Below are 16,671 nucleotides of genomic sequence, written 5' to 3' on the forward strand. Positions count from 1 at the left end.
GGAATCTTCCAGGGCTGAACAGAGACAGGATTCTAATCTCACTATAGATGCTAATTTCTGCTCTAATCAAGATGCTCTGTACCGTTACATTATGACTCCCTGCTTTGCTTAACCCCAACCACCTCCTGACCAGGATAGAGGCTCAGGGATCTCCACTCCTCCTCGTATCTGAAGAAGGAAGCTTTGACTCTCAAAAGTTTATATCCTGAAAATCTTGTTGGCTTCTAAATTGGTACTGGACTCCAGTTCTGCTGCTGAACCTACCTATGCGCCTGCGTTGCTGGCAAATAATATAGAACTGCTGATAAAGGTATTAGAACATCAAGTTACTGTTCTTCTAATCAGCATTCAGCCTTACAGTGATCTGCTTATACAGAATATTTCACTTTGATGTATCCACCTTGCAAATCTCCATTAATCCAATGTTAATATATCTGACCGTAACATTTTAAATTGATTATACTTACCCCATCATGACAACCAAATTCTTGTGAGACTTTCTTGTACAGTTCTGGAAGAAAAACTTTGTTTTAGAATCCAGATACAAGAAAAACAAAGTAAATGCATCTTAGCAACAGATTAATTAATAGTACATGTTACGTTAACAGGTACTCATAAACCTCATACTTTAGCTATTAATACTTAGTTTTGCTTCTTTACCATCAACCCCAAAACAGAATCACAGCACTAGTCCCTATCCAGTAAAAATGATGTATAAACTTTTGCTCTACATTTGCATTACTTTTTCTTCTTTTTCTTTGCAATCTCATTAACTTCCTGCAGAAGAGCAGCCATGTTAGTCTGTTGCAACTGAAACAACAAACTCTCTTGGCATTTTTAAAAGACTAACAGTGCAATCCTAAGAAGAGGTACTCCAGACTAAGCTAATTGAATTCAATGGGCATAGACTGGAGTAACTCTGCTTAGGAATGCACTGTAAGACATTTATTATGGCATATACTTTTGTAAATCATCAGATATAAGAAGTGTTACTCTCACAATACTATCCTAGGCAGTCACTCCAGTCCAAACCCACTGACTTCAATGGATTTATATGGGAGTAACTCTGCATAAACTGCAATGCCAAATCAGTATGCTTCACATACTTCACCCATGCGTGCACACATACACAAACAGAAGCCTAGGGGAGGCCAGCCAAGAGGAAAGACACTGTAGAAATATTTCAACATAGAAATAAATATACAGATAATAAACAAGTTCTTACTAAATGAGGTGAGAAAGCCAATACAAGATCAATACAGGTAATTCTCAACATGACCATATCTGTAGATACTTAAATCAGTAGACTGGAGCCATGAACAGACTAGACAGATCTTTCTACAACCCCAAAAAGCAACCCATGTTTGCAGGAAAATCTTTTTTTTTAATTTTAGATAATAGAAACAGCAGCTGTAACTTTAAAAAAATGAATATATTCAGTGGCCATTACTAGGCAACCACAATAGTATTGTCAGACTTCAAGTCTTGGTTTCTGTCATTAAAAGGCAGGAGAGAAGATAAGGTCATTTTCAGGGCTATTTGATTCTGAGAGAGGATTCATTGTGGCTTGGCATAGCAGCAACTATTGAGCGATTACTTGCATGACTTACCCAGGCCCAGATGCTTCCTACTGTTCCACAGTATCCCCCACCCCCAACAAAAGCCAGTGTGTTGTACTGGTTAGAGTTTCAGAATAGGATCTGGGAGATCCAGATTCGAATCCTCAATTTACAGCAGAAGCTCACTGAATAACCTTGGGCTAGTCACACACTCTCAGCCTAACCTACCTCACAGGGTTGGAGAAGATGAGGATGAGGTAAGCTGTTTTGGGTTCCCATTGTAAAGAAAGACAGGTTATAAATGAAGGAAATGATTAACAAATATAGCTGAAGATGGAAGGCAGATAAAAGGCAGTTTAGTTGGTGGACAGGAAGGAGAGAAGGAAGCAGGAATAGGAAAGAGGCTATAGGGGCTTTCTGGGAAGCAAAAGAGGAAATATTGGGGGAGGGGAATGAGATATTCTTGCTGGCCCCCTGCTTGTACTATGCTACTTTGCACAGCACATATGAAAACAAGATGCAACCCAAAACAATAAATATTCCTCACAAAGTGATTATGGGCCACTCCTATCTGATAACATATTCACCAAATGCAACAGTGTACATCATTTTCCAACAAAAGGCAATTAATTTCCAGAGAGCTACCCAATCCCAGATTCAGCTTAGTCCAAGCCTGGTTGTGCCAAATCCGGATATGAATTCCAACTCAGCAGCTTCATATCAGGAGTCACAGTGGTGATATGCATAACTTGGATGCTCATTCGGATGTACAATTGCACTTGTCAGAGCAAGTACCTGCTGCACATATGAGCCATACACTTGAGTAACTGAAACTAACTTCAGACCCTGGGTAGGGGACATTTCACAACAGGTTACACAATAAATAAATACACAATGATGGGGTCCAAACTGGCGGAGACTGACCAAGAGAGAGAGAGATAACTCACTGAAAATGTCGATACAGTGTGTGACGGCAATAAAAAAGGCCGACGCTATACTGGGGATTATTAGGAAGGGAATTGAAAACAAATCAGCTAGTATCATAATGCCTCTATATAAATCAATGGTACGGCCTCATTTGGGATACTATGTACAATTCTAGTCACCACACCTCAAAAAAAGATATTATAGCACTGGAAAGTGTAAAAAAGGGCAACCAGAATGATTAAAGGGATGGAACACTTCCCCTATGAAAAAAGGTTAAACCGCTTGGGGCTCTTTAGCTTGGAGAAACGCCAACTGAGAGGTGACATGATAGAGGTTTACAAGATTATGCATGGGATAGAGAAGGTAAAGAAAGAAGTATTTTTCTCCCATTCTCACAATACAAGAACTCATTGGCACTCAATGAAATTGCCAAGCAGTCGGGTTAGAACAGATAATAGGAAGTATTTCTTCACCCAAAAAGTGATTAACACATGGAATTCACTGCCACAGGAGGTGGTGGCAGCTTCAAGCATAGACAGCTTCAAGAGGGGATTGGATAAACATATGGAGCAGAGGTCCATCAGTGGCTATTAGCCACAAGATATAGATGGAACTCTCTGTCTAGGGCAGTGATGCTCTGTATTCTTGGTGTTGGGGGGGGGGGGCTTCTAGTTTCCCTTCCCCACTGGCAGACCTCCTGATGACACCTGGTTTTTTGACCACTGTGTGACACAGAGTGTTGGACTGGATGGGCCATTGGCCTGATCCAACGTGGCTTCTCTTATGTAGGTTCTAGCTCAGGGTCCCTAGCATGCTGGGATGCACCATAGCACCCACAGACACCTGCCAATTTTTTTTTAGAAAGTGAGCAGGCCAGATGGAATTAGCTATTACTTATTAACTCCCAATAAGGATTAGCCCAGGTCATTTATTTATTTCATTTATACCGTATCTTTTTCCCCAATGGGGTCTCCATTCCTCAGAACAGCCCTGTGAGGTATGTTAGGCTGAGAATGTGTAACTGGCCCATCACCCAAAAAGTTTCCATGGCACAGCAGGCATTTGAACCCTAATCTCTCAGATCCTAGTCCAATACACAAGCCAATACATTACTCTGGCTATGCATACTGAAAGGAGACATTTCATAGATCATTTTTACTTTCTGAAATATAAATAATGTCTTCCCAGATTTCCATGGGTGGAAGAGGGAGACTTTCTCCAATTCTTCCCTCCTGCAGTAGACCTACTCCTCCTCTAGTGCTGGTAAGTATTAAAGGGGCATTTTTTTCTCCAGATTGTTGGCAACCCTATTTGTGAAATGGAGACTAGAAAATATCTTGCCCATCTTCATTAGTTTTAGCTCGGAGAAACCTGGAAGACTGTAGCACAGAAGATTTTCCTCTTGAAGTCTTAAAACGAGAGCCAGCATGGTGCAATGGTTAAAGTGTTGGACTAGGATCTAGATAAAACAGGTTTGAATCTCCATCCTGCCATAGAAGCTTGCTGGGTGACCTTGGCCAGTTACAAATTCTCTGGCTAACCTACCTCACAGGGTTCTTGTGGGGATAAAATGCTGATGAGGAGAATTATGAAAGCCACTTTGAGTGCCCATTGGTAAGAAAGATGGCATATAAATGAAGTAAACAAAAAAATTAAAAACTATATGCCCTAAGAGGAAGGCAAGAAGGGTTCTGAAAACCACCTCTAGACCGATAGAATTAGTAAGAGGGAACATCTTCTCTGTATTATTTGAAAGAATTCCATTTACACCAACAAGTCTGGCTCTTACGTCTTTTAAAAAGTAGACAGGAATTAGTAGGCAAATTTTTTCATGGCATGGAAATGAACATTATCACTTGCATTTTAAATGACTGTTAAAGACACGGCTAAAGATCTAATTGTAAAGTTGGCAGCACTGGTTCAGGATGGAAGGGTGAAGTTAGCCCACCATGGCCAAAATAACAGAATCTTGTAGCACCTGAGAAACTATCAGAAATATCTACCACCTGATTGTGCTTTTTTTTTTTGTTTACCTGTTTATCTGCTTAAAAACTCAGTGACAGTTGGGTGAGAGATTGATCTCCACGCTGCTTTTGAAATCTTGTAAATTTGCAATTTTAAATATTTATACTGTATCTTTTTGTGGTTTTAAACTTGTCTTAAATGTAAATTTTATTGGTATGTTATGAAGTGTAATCCATCCTGAGCCTGCTGGTGCGGGGAGGGTGGAATATAAATTGAAATAATAAAAATAAAAAATTGATTTATTATGGTATAAGCTCTTGAGAGCTAGAGCCCACTTTGTCAGAGGCAGTTCTGCTTCACTTTACAAAGGAAAGATTCAGCTATTTACATATCTCAGCCACGTGGCAAAATAGAATGAATACTTGCTGCAACAGGAATTGGGCCAAGACCAAAAATGGGTCACAAAATCTCTGAAAGTGGGTTGCAAACCAGCCATCCCTAATGGTGGCTCCTGCTCTTTGCACACTTTTCTTTCTTGCCTCTTCTTCATTTCCAGCTTCTAACATTCTTGCCTCGCTGTCTGGCAACTAGTAATGTTATGTTAATAGCTGGAAGAAGGGGGGAAAGGCTGCAAAGTAGGTGGGAGTAGTTCAGTGCATAACAAAGGAAAAGGAAAAGAGAAAGAGATGTTTGAGTGTGCATGTTGTGTCTTGGCACTGCTCCTTCAGTAGCCCAATCTCTTGCCAGCCCCATGCAGTGTCCTCACTGTCCTCTACTTGCTGTGTACTTGCTTATCACCCACCTCTTTGCCCTCCCTCATCTCAACCCAGCATTCCCCCTTCCCAGGGCCTTCTTAATCTCTTTGAGTCAGCCCTGGGAGGGTCACCATATGAAGTAAATTTGGACTTGTGGGTCACCATAACAAAAACATAAGAAACCACAGCAAAAGACCACACAGGCCTAAGGGACTGAGATCCATAACATCCAGCATGGACCTTCAGACTAGGATCTTGGAGACCTGGGTTCAAATCCTCACTCTGTCATGAAGCTCACTGGGTCAGCCACATTCTATCTAGTACATAATTATCCCACCCTTTCTCCAAAATACCCATGGTAGTTCTCTCTTTCCCCTTTTAATCCTCAAAATCACTCTGTAAAATAGGTTATGCTGAAAGTGTGTGTCATGCCCACTGACACCCATCAAGTTTCATGGCATAGTGAGCCGTTGAATTCAGACTGTCCCAATCTGTTCTCTCAGCCTGACCCACCTCACAGGGTTGTTGTGGAGACACAATGGGTAAGAAAGAACCACTATCTTGCTTTGTAGAGGCATAGTACCAACAATCAAATCTTACTAGTAGTTGATATTTCTACAATCCTTTCAATGTTCAAAGTGCTTTTTCTCACATGATTTTCATAACCCTAACGACCCTTGGGGAAAAGATCACAGCCAAGATAGTAATAGCTGTCCAGTATATGAACCAAAGTGGAGTTTTATCTTCAAACCCTATATACACATTTTTGCTTGTGGAAAATGCCAGGGCAAAGAATCCCCACATACATTTTTTTTAAAAAAAACCCTTGAACCTCCCCTTCCCCCGTGCATGTGTAATCGGAAATAAATGCCCACCAAAGGTGTTTTTAAAGTTGAATACTGCCTCGATTGTTTTATGCTAATTTTTAATGTATTTCTGTTTTTGTCTTATTGGAGTTTATTAAAATCACAAAAAAGGGGCACAGGATAGAATAAAAATCGAGCTCGGCGCGAACGTGCACGGGGATTTTAGGCAGCACCTCTGGCGCGTCTACTCGGAAGGAAAAGCCATTCATGTCAATAGGGCTTACTTTTAAGGGAAGCGAGCTCTCAGCACTAGGCTGCACGTTAGAAATAGGGGGGAAATTATTATTACTATTATTATTATTATTTTGCCGATAAAGCACGTGGAGAACGATTCTCGAGGCCGCCCCACCCCCCCACCTCATACCTGAGGCTTGCTCTTCCCAGCAAAAGTCCTCAGAGGCTGCTGTGTAGTTTCTCTCTACCACCGGCACGAAGGACTCCGAGTGGACGGGCTCCCGAAGACCCGCCTTCTACCTCTCCTGACTGGCCAGATTTTGTTGCCACTCACAAGGCCCCTCAAACAGCCGTTGCGAACGTTGACCAGCCTCTCCCTCCCGTCCCTCCCCGAGGAAACCTCGCCTTCAGCAGAGTGCAGCGATTAGTCCCGGAAGCCGTCCATCAGACTACTCTGCACGACGATTGGGTCCAGCGTTACGAAAGAAGGCGGGACCGAACGATATAGAGGAGGAGGGGAGCCGTTGGTGTTTACTGGGCGTGAGGAAAAGGCGAGCGTTGGGGAGAATTACGCCTGGCCTTTCCACACCCACCCTTCAACTTTGGCTCTGGAGTCGACCTGCCTCTGAACCCTCTGCCACAGCCGACATGGGGCTCCGGAAGAAAAACAAGAGCCCGCCGGTCCTGAGCCATGAGTTCGTCATCCAGAACCATGCGGACGCTGTGTCTTGCCTCGCCCTGGGCCTTCTCCTGGGGCTCATGTTCGAGGTATTGCGACGAGGGGGGGGGGATGAGATGGAGTGGGCGGTGCGTGTAGCGGTGCCTGCTTCTGGACTGAGCCACGCCCCTTTCTCGAGTTCGAGCTCTTCCTCTGTCGGTCCCCCTTCTCTGCAGCTCTCGTTATGGCCTCTTCGCGAGTGCTCACACGCCTTCTTTGTGGGCTGTTTTGTGCTGGAGAAACAACTTGTGCCCAGCGAGGCTTGCTGTAAGGTTTCTATAGCATAGTGGTTAGACTGTGAATGAGCACTTTGCTGGTTCCAGTCCCACTACTCTGCAGGTGGACTTGAGTAAGCCTTTTCTCTCAGCTCCAGCTCCACAGCTGTATTGTGGGGATAATAATAATACTGACCTTGTTCGCAGCTCAGTGAAGCATCTAATTTGTCTAGAAGAGAGTACTGTTATAGAGAGGTGATACATTATAGCGGTTAAGTTGCAGATCAACACACTGCAGCTTCAAATCCCACCACTGCTATGAGATCAGTAGGTGGCCTTGGTTAACCATTCCTCTCAGCCCCAGCTGTACTGTAGGGATAATAGTACACTGACTTTATTCATTGCTCAGAGCTGGCAGTAATCTGACTAGAAGAGCAGTATATAAGCACACTCTTATATTTTGGACATTCTTTGTGGTTTCTGTCCCCTCCTCCTTCTGCAGCATCTGAACTTTGGACTCCTTTAGGTTGTAAGTTGCATAGGTGGGAAAGCCAGAAACTAAGATCACACCCAAGAGTCCTCTGACAGACGGGTTGTACAAGCAAGCCAGATTGCATGCCAGATTCTCAGTGGTGTAAAACGTAGCTTTGTTGGTCTAGCAGCGCTGCCCTTTAGTTAGCCTAGTGCTAAGAGCCACATGAAACCTTTGTTTAAAAGTTTTGTACAGATCTCTCTAGCACCACTACAAGTTTTGGAGTCTCCAATGTTTGTTCACGTTGTCCACTGAAACTGGCCCCAGGGTTGGGGGTGTAGTTCTGGTGCTGACTTTCAGTGTCAAGGTTAAACCCTGTACCATATGAAGTGGTTCCTGAGCATGTGTGAGGGACGCTGTTTTTGCCACAGAGTAACTATAGAGATTATAAAGGTCATGTTTTCAAGCAGACTTAAATCTCAGTATCACTTTTTCTCTAAATTAATTGTTGCTTAGATATGTGGGTTTTGAGAAACTTGATCATGTGTTCCCGTGAACTGATCAAATAACACTGGGATTAAATTAAGCATGTTCAGATTAGTGTAGTGCTGATATTTACTGTAGGTATTGATACAATATTGTAATGCTGATAAGCTATAGCAACTCACAGTTACAGGTATTGTTGCTGTTATTCTGTTTTGGAAAGCTGTTATGGTTCCCTGTATCAGTTTTGACTAGCAGAAGGACATATATGTAGGATTTCTGTATTAGTGCTCTGACCTAGGCCATGAGTGATCTGTACCTAGGAGAGTTATTGAAGAACTGCTGTCTACCATCACTTGCTCTAGCAGTGGGTAGTTGATCCTGATGGATATAAACTTACTCAGTGATGATTACTGGTAAGGCACAGATGTGATATTTTTCTTTAACAGAGTCTCAGGTGCAACTGTGCATGTTTTATGCAAGGCTATAAACAGTTGAATCTCAGGGGTGTCCAGATGAACATGCCCTTATCCATATGATTCACCAGCCCACAAATCAAAACTCTGAAACAGAAACTTGCTAAAGTAGTTTTTTGTTTATTTTTTATTGATGTGGCATCAGTGTGCTACACTTCTGGTAAATTACAGTGCAAGCCTAAACAGAGTTATACCCTTCTAGCTCATTGACTTAAATGGATGTAGAGTGTTACTCTAAATAGGAGTGCACTGTTAGTGCCCTTATCTTAAAACATGCTGTCTCACATGGCTTATTAATTAGAAAACTGTTAATTACATAAACTTTAAATCTAGGGCTTCTCAAAGCAACTGCACTGCTGCTGGCAAGAACTGCTCAAACAATTCGCTTTTACAGTGTGTGGAGTGTAGGGTGAGTGAGATTCCACGAAGGGTCATGCTGTGTCCAGAACCAGGAAATAGATTTTGTCACCTCGTCACCCATTGATGTGCAGGGTCTCGCAGGGGGCAATACTCTCCCCTTTATTGTTTAACATCTATATGCACCCCCTTGCCCAGTTGGTGTGAAGTTTCAAGCTTGGGTGTCATCAATATGCAGATGACACCCAGCTGTATCTGATGATGGATGGATGGCCCGACTTAGCCCCAGATGTCCTGGAACATGCGTTTGCAGCTGTGACTGATTGGTTGAAACAGAGTCAACTGAAACTGAACCCAACAAAGATGGAGGTCCTGTATTTGAGCCACAGGGGACTGGGTTCAGGACTCCAGCTACTGGCCCTCGATGGGGAACAGCTTATGCCAGTTCCAAGGGTCAGAAGCCTGGGGGTAATCCTGGATGCCTCCCTGAAAATGGAGGCACAGATCACAGTGGTTTCCTGGATGCCTCCCTGAAAATGGAGGCACAGATCACAGCGGTTGTCAGGTCTTCTTTTTTTCACCTGCGGCAGACCAGGTAACTTGTCCCCTACCTGTCTACCTGTGACTTAACTACAATGATCTAGGCAACGGTCATCTCTAGGTTAGATTACTGTAACTCGCTGTACGCAGACCTACCCTTGAGCCTGACCCAGAGATTGCAGCTGGTGCAAAATGCAGCGGCGCACATCATTATGAAAGCACTAAATAGGGTGCATATTATACCAATACTGCGCGAGCTGCATTGGTTGCCAGTGGAGTACCGAATCAGGTTCAAGGTTCTAGTATTGACCTATAAGGCCTTGTGCGGACTGGAGCCAGCGTACTTGAGGGACCATCTCTCCCAGTATATTCCCCGGAGGACCCTCCGATCAGGAGAAAAACAATTGTTATCGGTCCCTGGCCCCAAGGAGGCCTGCCTCGCCTTGACTAGAGCCAGGGCTTTTTCAGTCCTAGCTCCTACCTGGTGGAACGCTCTGTCTACTGAGACCAGGACCCAGCAGGATTTACTGTCTTTCCGCCGGGCCTGTAAGACAGAGTTGTTCCGCCAGGCTCATGGCTGAGGTTGGGCCTCCAGTGGCTGGAGGATGCAACATCTACTCCCCTCCCTGTGAAAGCTGCCCACCACAGTTTGTTTTTCAGCTGCTGTTACTGAGCTGCTATATCAGGTTGTACTGCTGTATTGCTCATTAATAGTTGCATTGCTGCCACCAGTCAAAGAGTTCTGCTATTTTTATATGATGTTTTTATATGGAACGTTTTGAAATGATTTTAAGGTTGTTATCCACCCTGAGCCCGCTTGCAGGGAGGGCGGAATACAAATATGATATACATAATTTAAACAAAAACTAGTCTTGTGAGGTGGGTTAGGCAGAGAGAGTGACTGGCCCAGGGTGGGCTAGTGAAGTTTGATGGGAGAATGGGGATTCAATCATGGCTCTCCCAGATCCCAGTCTGACACTGTTACCATTACACCATGATAAATGTGACTTACTAGATGGGTCAGTTACTTTTAAGAGGCCTAAGTCTGAACAGTTTGAAAGACAGAAACACAGTTCAAAGTCAAAGACATTTGTGAACAGGGAGACAAGTCTGTAGATATGGAACATTCAGGGGTCATTTCGAGGGGGAAAGCACCGGAACACCGGCCCTACCCACCTGACTTAAAAAGGTTTGGGGCCATTTAGGCCTTGATTGGGGCCAAAACGGCCCTGATCGAGTCGGTGCCGGGTGGAGGAAGCATCTCCTGCCCGGCACTGACACTATCCCGTCCATTTAGGCCCCAATCCGGGCCGCAACGGGCCTAAAATGGCCATTTTTGGCCATTTTGGACCCATTTCGTCCTGGATTGGGGCTGAAATGGCCAGGATCGGGTCTGAAACAGCCTCCCCTGACCGGCACCAATCCGGGCCGGAACAGGTCAAAATGGCCATTTGGGGCCAGTTTCAGGGGCCAAAACAGCCAGGATCAGGTCGGTGCTATGTACGGGAAGCCTCCCCTACCTGGCACTGACCAGGTCCCAGCCATTTCTGCCCCGATCCGTGCCACAATGGGCCTAAAATGGCCATTTTTGGCCATTTTGGACATATTTTGGCCTGGATCAGGGCCAAAACGGCCAGGATCGGGTCGATGCCAGGCAGGAGAAGCCTCCCCCAACTGGCACCAACCCGGTCCAGGCCATTTCAGCCCCAATTCGGGCCGGAACGGATCAAAAATGGCCATTTGGGGCCCGTTTCAGGGACGAAACGGCCCGGATCGGTGCCAGTCAGGGGAAGTTTTCCCCACCCGGCATGGACCCGGTCCTTGCTGTTTTGGCCTCAATCTGGGCTGAAACGGGACCAAAATGGCCATTGTCTGCCATTTGGTGCAGTTTTGGCCTGGATTCGGCCCAGATCGTGGCGGTGCCAGACAAGGGAAGCCTCCCCCACCCAGCACCAACCAGGTCCCAGTCGTTTTGGCCCCGATCCGGGCCGAAACAGGCCCAAAATGGCCATTGTCGGCCATTTCGGGCAGTTTCGACTTGGATTGGTCCCGTTTTGACCTGGATCGGGGCCTAAATGGCCCAGATCGGGTCAGTGCTGGGTGGGGGAAGTCTCTTCCACCTGGCACCGACCCAGTCCCAGCCATTTCGGCCCCAATCCAGGCCAGAACGGGTCAAAAATGGCAATTTTTGGCCCATTTCGGCCAGGATCGGGGCCAAAACGGCTTGGATTGGGTAGGTGCCAGGAGAGGAAAGCCTCCCCAGCCCAGCACCAACCCAGTCCCAGTCGTTTTGGCCCCGATGAGGGCTGAAAGGGGCCCAAAATGGCCGTTGTTGACCATTTGGGGCAGTTTGGGCCTGGATTGGGGCCAAAACAGCCTAGATCAGGGCCGAAATGGCCTGGATTGGGTCGTTGCCAGGTGGGGAAAAGCTTCCCACACCCAGCATGGACACGGTCCTGGCTGTTTTGGCCCCAGTCCTGGCCAAAACGGACCCAAAATGGCCATTTTTGGCTGTTTTGGGCCTCTTTCGGCCCCGGATTGGGGGCAAAGGGACCTGGACTGGGTCAGTGCTGGGCAGGGGAGGGTTTCCCCACTTGGCTCCGACCCGATTCGGTCCTTTCCGGCCCCGATCCTGGTCCAAAATGGCCACTTTCGGCCATTTGGGCAATTTTCTGCCGGGATCAGGACCAGAACTGCCGGGATCTGGTCAGTGCCAGGTGGGGGAACCCTCCCCTGCCCAGCACTGATCTGGGCCATGCTGTTTTGGCCGTGATCCGGGCCCAAACGGGCCCCAATGGCCTCTTCCGGCCCTTTGAGGCCCTTTTTGGCCGGGGTCAGGACCAAAACTGCTAGGATTTTTTCGGTGCCTGGTGGGGGATCCCTCCCCTGCCCAGCACCAACCCAATCCAGGACGTTTTGGGCCTGATCCAGGCCAAAATGTGCCCAAAATGGCCATTTTGGGCCTGTTTTGGCCTGGATTGTGGGCAAAACGGCCCTGATCGGGCTACTGCCAGGTGGGGGAACACTGCTCCATCTGGCAGTAGCCGAATCCTGGCCATTTTGGCCCGGTCAAGGGGTGTGGCATATGTTAATGAGTTATGCTAATGAGTTCCTGCAGTTCTTTTTCTACGAAATGACCCCTGGGAACCTTAGTATTCATTGCTACACAAACAGTTTGAGAGAGAAATAAGAGTTATGTTGAAGGTCGGCTAGATTGGACTCATGGTGGAGTCAGAGAATAGTGGAGTTCCTTAATCCAAGAATCTTTCAGCTATTGTATTTCTGAGGCAAGATAAAGAAAGCTATAGTTATAGCACTTGGTTGCCTAGAAGCCACATCCCCCTATATAACCCTCCCCAAAATAGTTAAGATGGGGAAAGGTTGAAGTTGAACTGTGGTGAGACTTCTAGCTATTTTTGTTCTTCTCCAAAAGCAATGTAAATGGCTAGTGGGGAAGTAAGCACTTAATTACAACAGTGGTCTCTAGTTAGTTCCTGTCATCACTCTGCAGGTTGCTTGCATTGCTCTTATAATAAAATATGTATATTATTGGTATAGGGAAACTTGAAGGAGGCTGCTCACATGGTCAGGGTTTGTTTGCAAGACTGCAAATTTGCTATCTGACTTATACTATAGGTATAGATTCATAAGAGTACTAAAAGTTTGTTATGAATGTTGATAGGTTGCAGTGGACGACAGAACTCAAGTTTCAAAAATTGGGTTATACAAGTGCAAGAATTTCATCTAACATTTCCAGTAACAAAAGTAATATTTCGAATTCAATTTAGACTGTTTAATGATACAGTTGGAAACAATGGCAAAGACAGTCAAGTGGTATGCTAGCAGCAGACTTCTTAAGTTAATGTCTTTTATGGTGTTTAATATTTGTACGCATACATGTTCTTTTTCATTGTACAAAGTTTTGTACAGTTTCCTCCTTTCAACTCATATAAAGCCTGTAGATTTGAAATAGAAAAGGCCTGACAGAAACTTTTCTTTATGGAAGACATAGCTGTCTCAAACTCCCAACAGAAATACAATGATAGATTAATTTGTTTAAGTATTTGAGCTATGAACCAGCATAGAGTGAGATGAGATTAAATGCTTTCATTTTGGTGTGCTTAATTACCTGTGATAGTTTGCATCCATTAGTGGTGTGGTTCCTCTTTCTATTATTCAAAATGTATAAACCATACTCCACATTTTAAAGGGTTTTTAAAGATTCTGTTGTAGTTTCCAGCGTTGTAGTTTGGATATGCAAGCCAAAATGTAATGTAAAATATTCTTTGATACAGAAAAATGTACAAATTAGTGTGAATTTGTGGAGTATGTATATGCATACATTGTATTTTATTTTTTGGCCTGGCACAGATATAATACTGTCATCAATTAAACATAGTTTTGGAATTGGGAAGAGCTTGCAGAATTTAGCACTCCCTCTTCTCCAAAGCACTGTGAAAATTGGTTTGCTTCTTAATCCAAGGTTGAACCTAGTTTCTAATGTGTTGAAATATAAATCTTGCTTGGTATATTTGTGGTTAACATCAGTGCAAAGGTCATGACTAACAAAAAACAAAGGGGATTCATATATGAGGAGAAAGGGAGCTTGCAATCCCTTGACTTGATGTTCTTCTCTTACCCATAGTTAAAGGATTGTTAATTTTGCATCTGCTTTGCCCCTTGGTTCGACCTCTGACTGGTTTACAGTTTAGTTATTCAGTCCTTTATGTACAGAAATTCAACAAGGTTTGTAGTGCCATCCTAAGCGAAGTTACACCTCTGTGCTTATATATTGCTCTTCTAGACAAATTAGTGCTCTACTCAGAGCAGTGAACACAGTGTTGTTATCCCCACAATAGAACTAAGGAGCTGAGGCTGAGAGGAGTGGCTTACTCATGGCCTCCTGCTATGCTCATGGCAGTAGTAGGATTTGAACCAGCAAAGTGATGATTCACAGCCCAATAACTTATAGCTCAGGGGTAGATTGGCCGTTTGACTTGTATGATGCTGACAGTCAGAGAGAGACAGAGCTATGCACCAACTATGGTGTCTACTCAGCTGGTGATGGTGCAAGAGGAAACAACAGGTGAACAGATGCCTGTCATTGGCACTGCAGGTCAGGTCTGAGTTGGATAGCCCTATCGGGTTAGTTTGCTGAAGGGACCGGTCAGCCTGGCTTGCTCTTGGGCCAAGTTAACTTCCTATTCTGCCACAGGTGTAACTGCTAAGGATGGTGCCATGAATAGCTACTTTGAATTGTATATTTAAAATGCCATGATTTGAATGTTTATCTTCTTCTGTTATCTTAATGTTTAGGTTACAGCCAGATATGCCATCATGTTTATTACTATTCAATACAATGTTACTTACACTACAGGTAAGATTATACCTGTACTTATATTCCTTTATATTTTATGCTATGTCCTTGTATCTTTTGAAATATTCAAATGCTGATATTTAAGTTGGATTCAGCAGAGCTTTCAGGAGAAGGAATGCAGCTCTGCAGAGAGAAAAGGGAGGAAGGGTGATCCCATTCCTATTCACCCCCTGTCTGCAGCCCTCCAACCTTCAGACCTCTATGCAGATCCTAGAATAATCATTATTGGGTTTAGAAGGGAAAACTGGAGAGAGGAGAATGCAGCAAAAATTTATGACTGCCAGCACCTTCCTTCCACTGATGGATTGTTGGACCCAATCCATTATTGACCTGTATCCCCTCCCTACTGCCTTTCTTCATCCCAAGGGAGATTTCTTGGGACAGAGAAAAGATCTACACTTAACTGAGTAAAGTGTCTGGTACAACTCAGTCTCTCTATTTCTGTCACACTTCAGTGCTTGTGGGATGTTACAAAGTAATCTAAGCAAATGGTGGGGAGGGAGGGAAGAGATGCTTTATTTAAATAAGGTGGTAAGCAACAAAAAGAGGATTGGAAAGGGGAAACAGAAGCATCAGGTGTAACTGCATTTACTCTTATGTGTTCCGTGTTAGATGTACTTAGGCCTTGTTCCAGTTGTAGGTGAGGAGTAGGGGTTAAGCCAAAGGGTTTTCCTTAAGCTGGTGGATTTTGAAGAACAATTTGAAATAAGAGAAGTGCTAGGAATACTGGAAGAGAGTTCCAGGCATGTGGAACACTAAGGGATAACAATTTCCAGGTATAGGAGAATTTTAGGCTAAAAGTTTTAGACTGTGTTTTGATTTTCATGGTGGATGATTACAAAAACAGAGAGGCTGTAATATCCTAACTTGTTAATTTCAGTTTTTAAATCTAACAGTAAATTGAACCCCTTCTATCCCAACAGTTCTGTGTACATGTCTATTTACATGAAAGTTGTAAATACCTCAAGATTAGATTCTTAGCAGACCTCAAAATCTTTACATTGGGATTTTATTTATCTCTAATGTGTAGAAATCAGCTTTTATTATACTTAAAGAGCACTAGAGAAAAGAGATTCTATTTTCTGTAGAATATATTTAATCTCAGATGACAAATATCTTTTGAGCACTTCCAAACATTTTATCATATTACCTTGTTGCATCATTGAATACATTCTTGTATCATAAGTTATGATATTATGTAGATACAAATGTTTAATAAAGTTTTTCAGATCAGGAAGCAAGACTTTATTGTAGGAGTCTCTTTAGGATACACGGTACAGCTGAAGAGTTAATTTTGTGTTCTTTTTGCCTTGTGCATTCTCATGTACAGCTGGATATTATTATAATAGAAATATTGTATATTTTCAGATGACAGGCCTGAACCAATTCATTTCTATGAGGGTGGTCCAAAAGACATGGCCACCATATTTTTCTACATGCTTATAGCCATTATTCTGCATGCAGTGATTCAGGAATACATACTAGATGTAAGTTCACAACTATTTAATTGGTGTGGATATGTTGGATTTTGTGGATTTTTGATATTGTTCTGCAAGTTTAATGCACATCAAGTCTTATGTTACACGCAAACTTATGTTACACGCAAACTTATTGACTACCTATTATGGGTAATCTAGTCTGCTGAAAAAGAAGCTTTCCCCAGATTTTGAGCAATTACATCTGGAATCTCCTTGCAAGGTTGAATACTTAGGTGTGTATTCTGCCATGTGAGCTGGGGAGGAGCACCTCTCCATAGAATGCACAGATCCCATTTCTGGCAATTCACT

The 16,671-nt window shown here is 43.9% G+C and overlaps 2 protein-coding genes across 2 annotated transcripts in view; one reads left to right on the forward strand and one right to left on the reverse strand.

Moving 5' to 3' along the window:
- Positions 1-494, reverse strand: part of ZMYND8 (zinc finger MYND-type containing 8) — a 118,386-nt gene extending 117,892 nt beyond the window's left edge. Inside the window, exon 1 of the mRNA XM_054979882.1 lies at positions 468-494. Coding sequence (XP_054835857.1) covers positions 468-475 — 8 coding nt within the window. The 5' untranslated portion in view covers positions 476-494. The remainder of the gene's footprint in view (positions 1-467) is intronic.
- A 6,287-nt stretch (positions 495-6,781) lies between these two features.
- The window catches only part of LOC129330799 (translocating chain-associated membrane protein 1-like 1), a 33,600-nt gene continuing 23,710 nt past the window's right edge, over positions 6,782-16,671 (forward strand). Inside the window, exons 1-3 of the mRNA XM_054980995.1 lie at positions 6,782-7,014; positions 14,824-14,884; positions 16,253-16,371. Coding sequence (XP_054836970.1) covers positions 6,895-7,014; positions 14,824-14,884; positions 16,253-16,371 — 300 coding nt within the window. The 5' untranslated portion in view covers positions 6,782-6,894. The remainder of the gene's footprint in view (positions 7,015-14,823; positions 14,885-16,252; positions 16,372-16,671) is intronic.

Source organism: Eublepharis macularius, chromosome 5 (genome assembly GCF_028583425.1).
Source record: "Eublepharis macularius isolate TG4126 chromosome 5, MPM_Emac_v1.0, whole genome shotgun sequence".
Taxonomy (NCBI): Eukaryota; Metazoa; Chordata; class Lepidosauria; order Squamata; family Eublepharidae; genus Eublepharis; species Eublepharis macularius.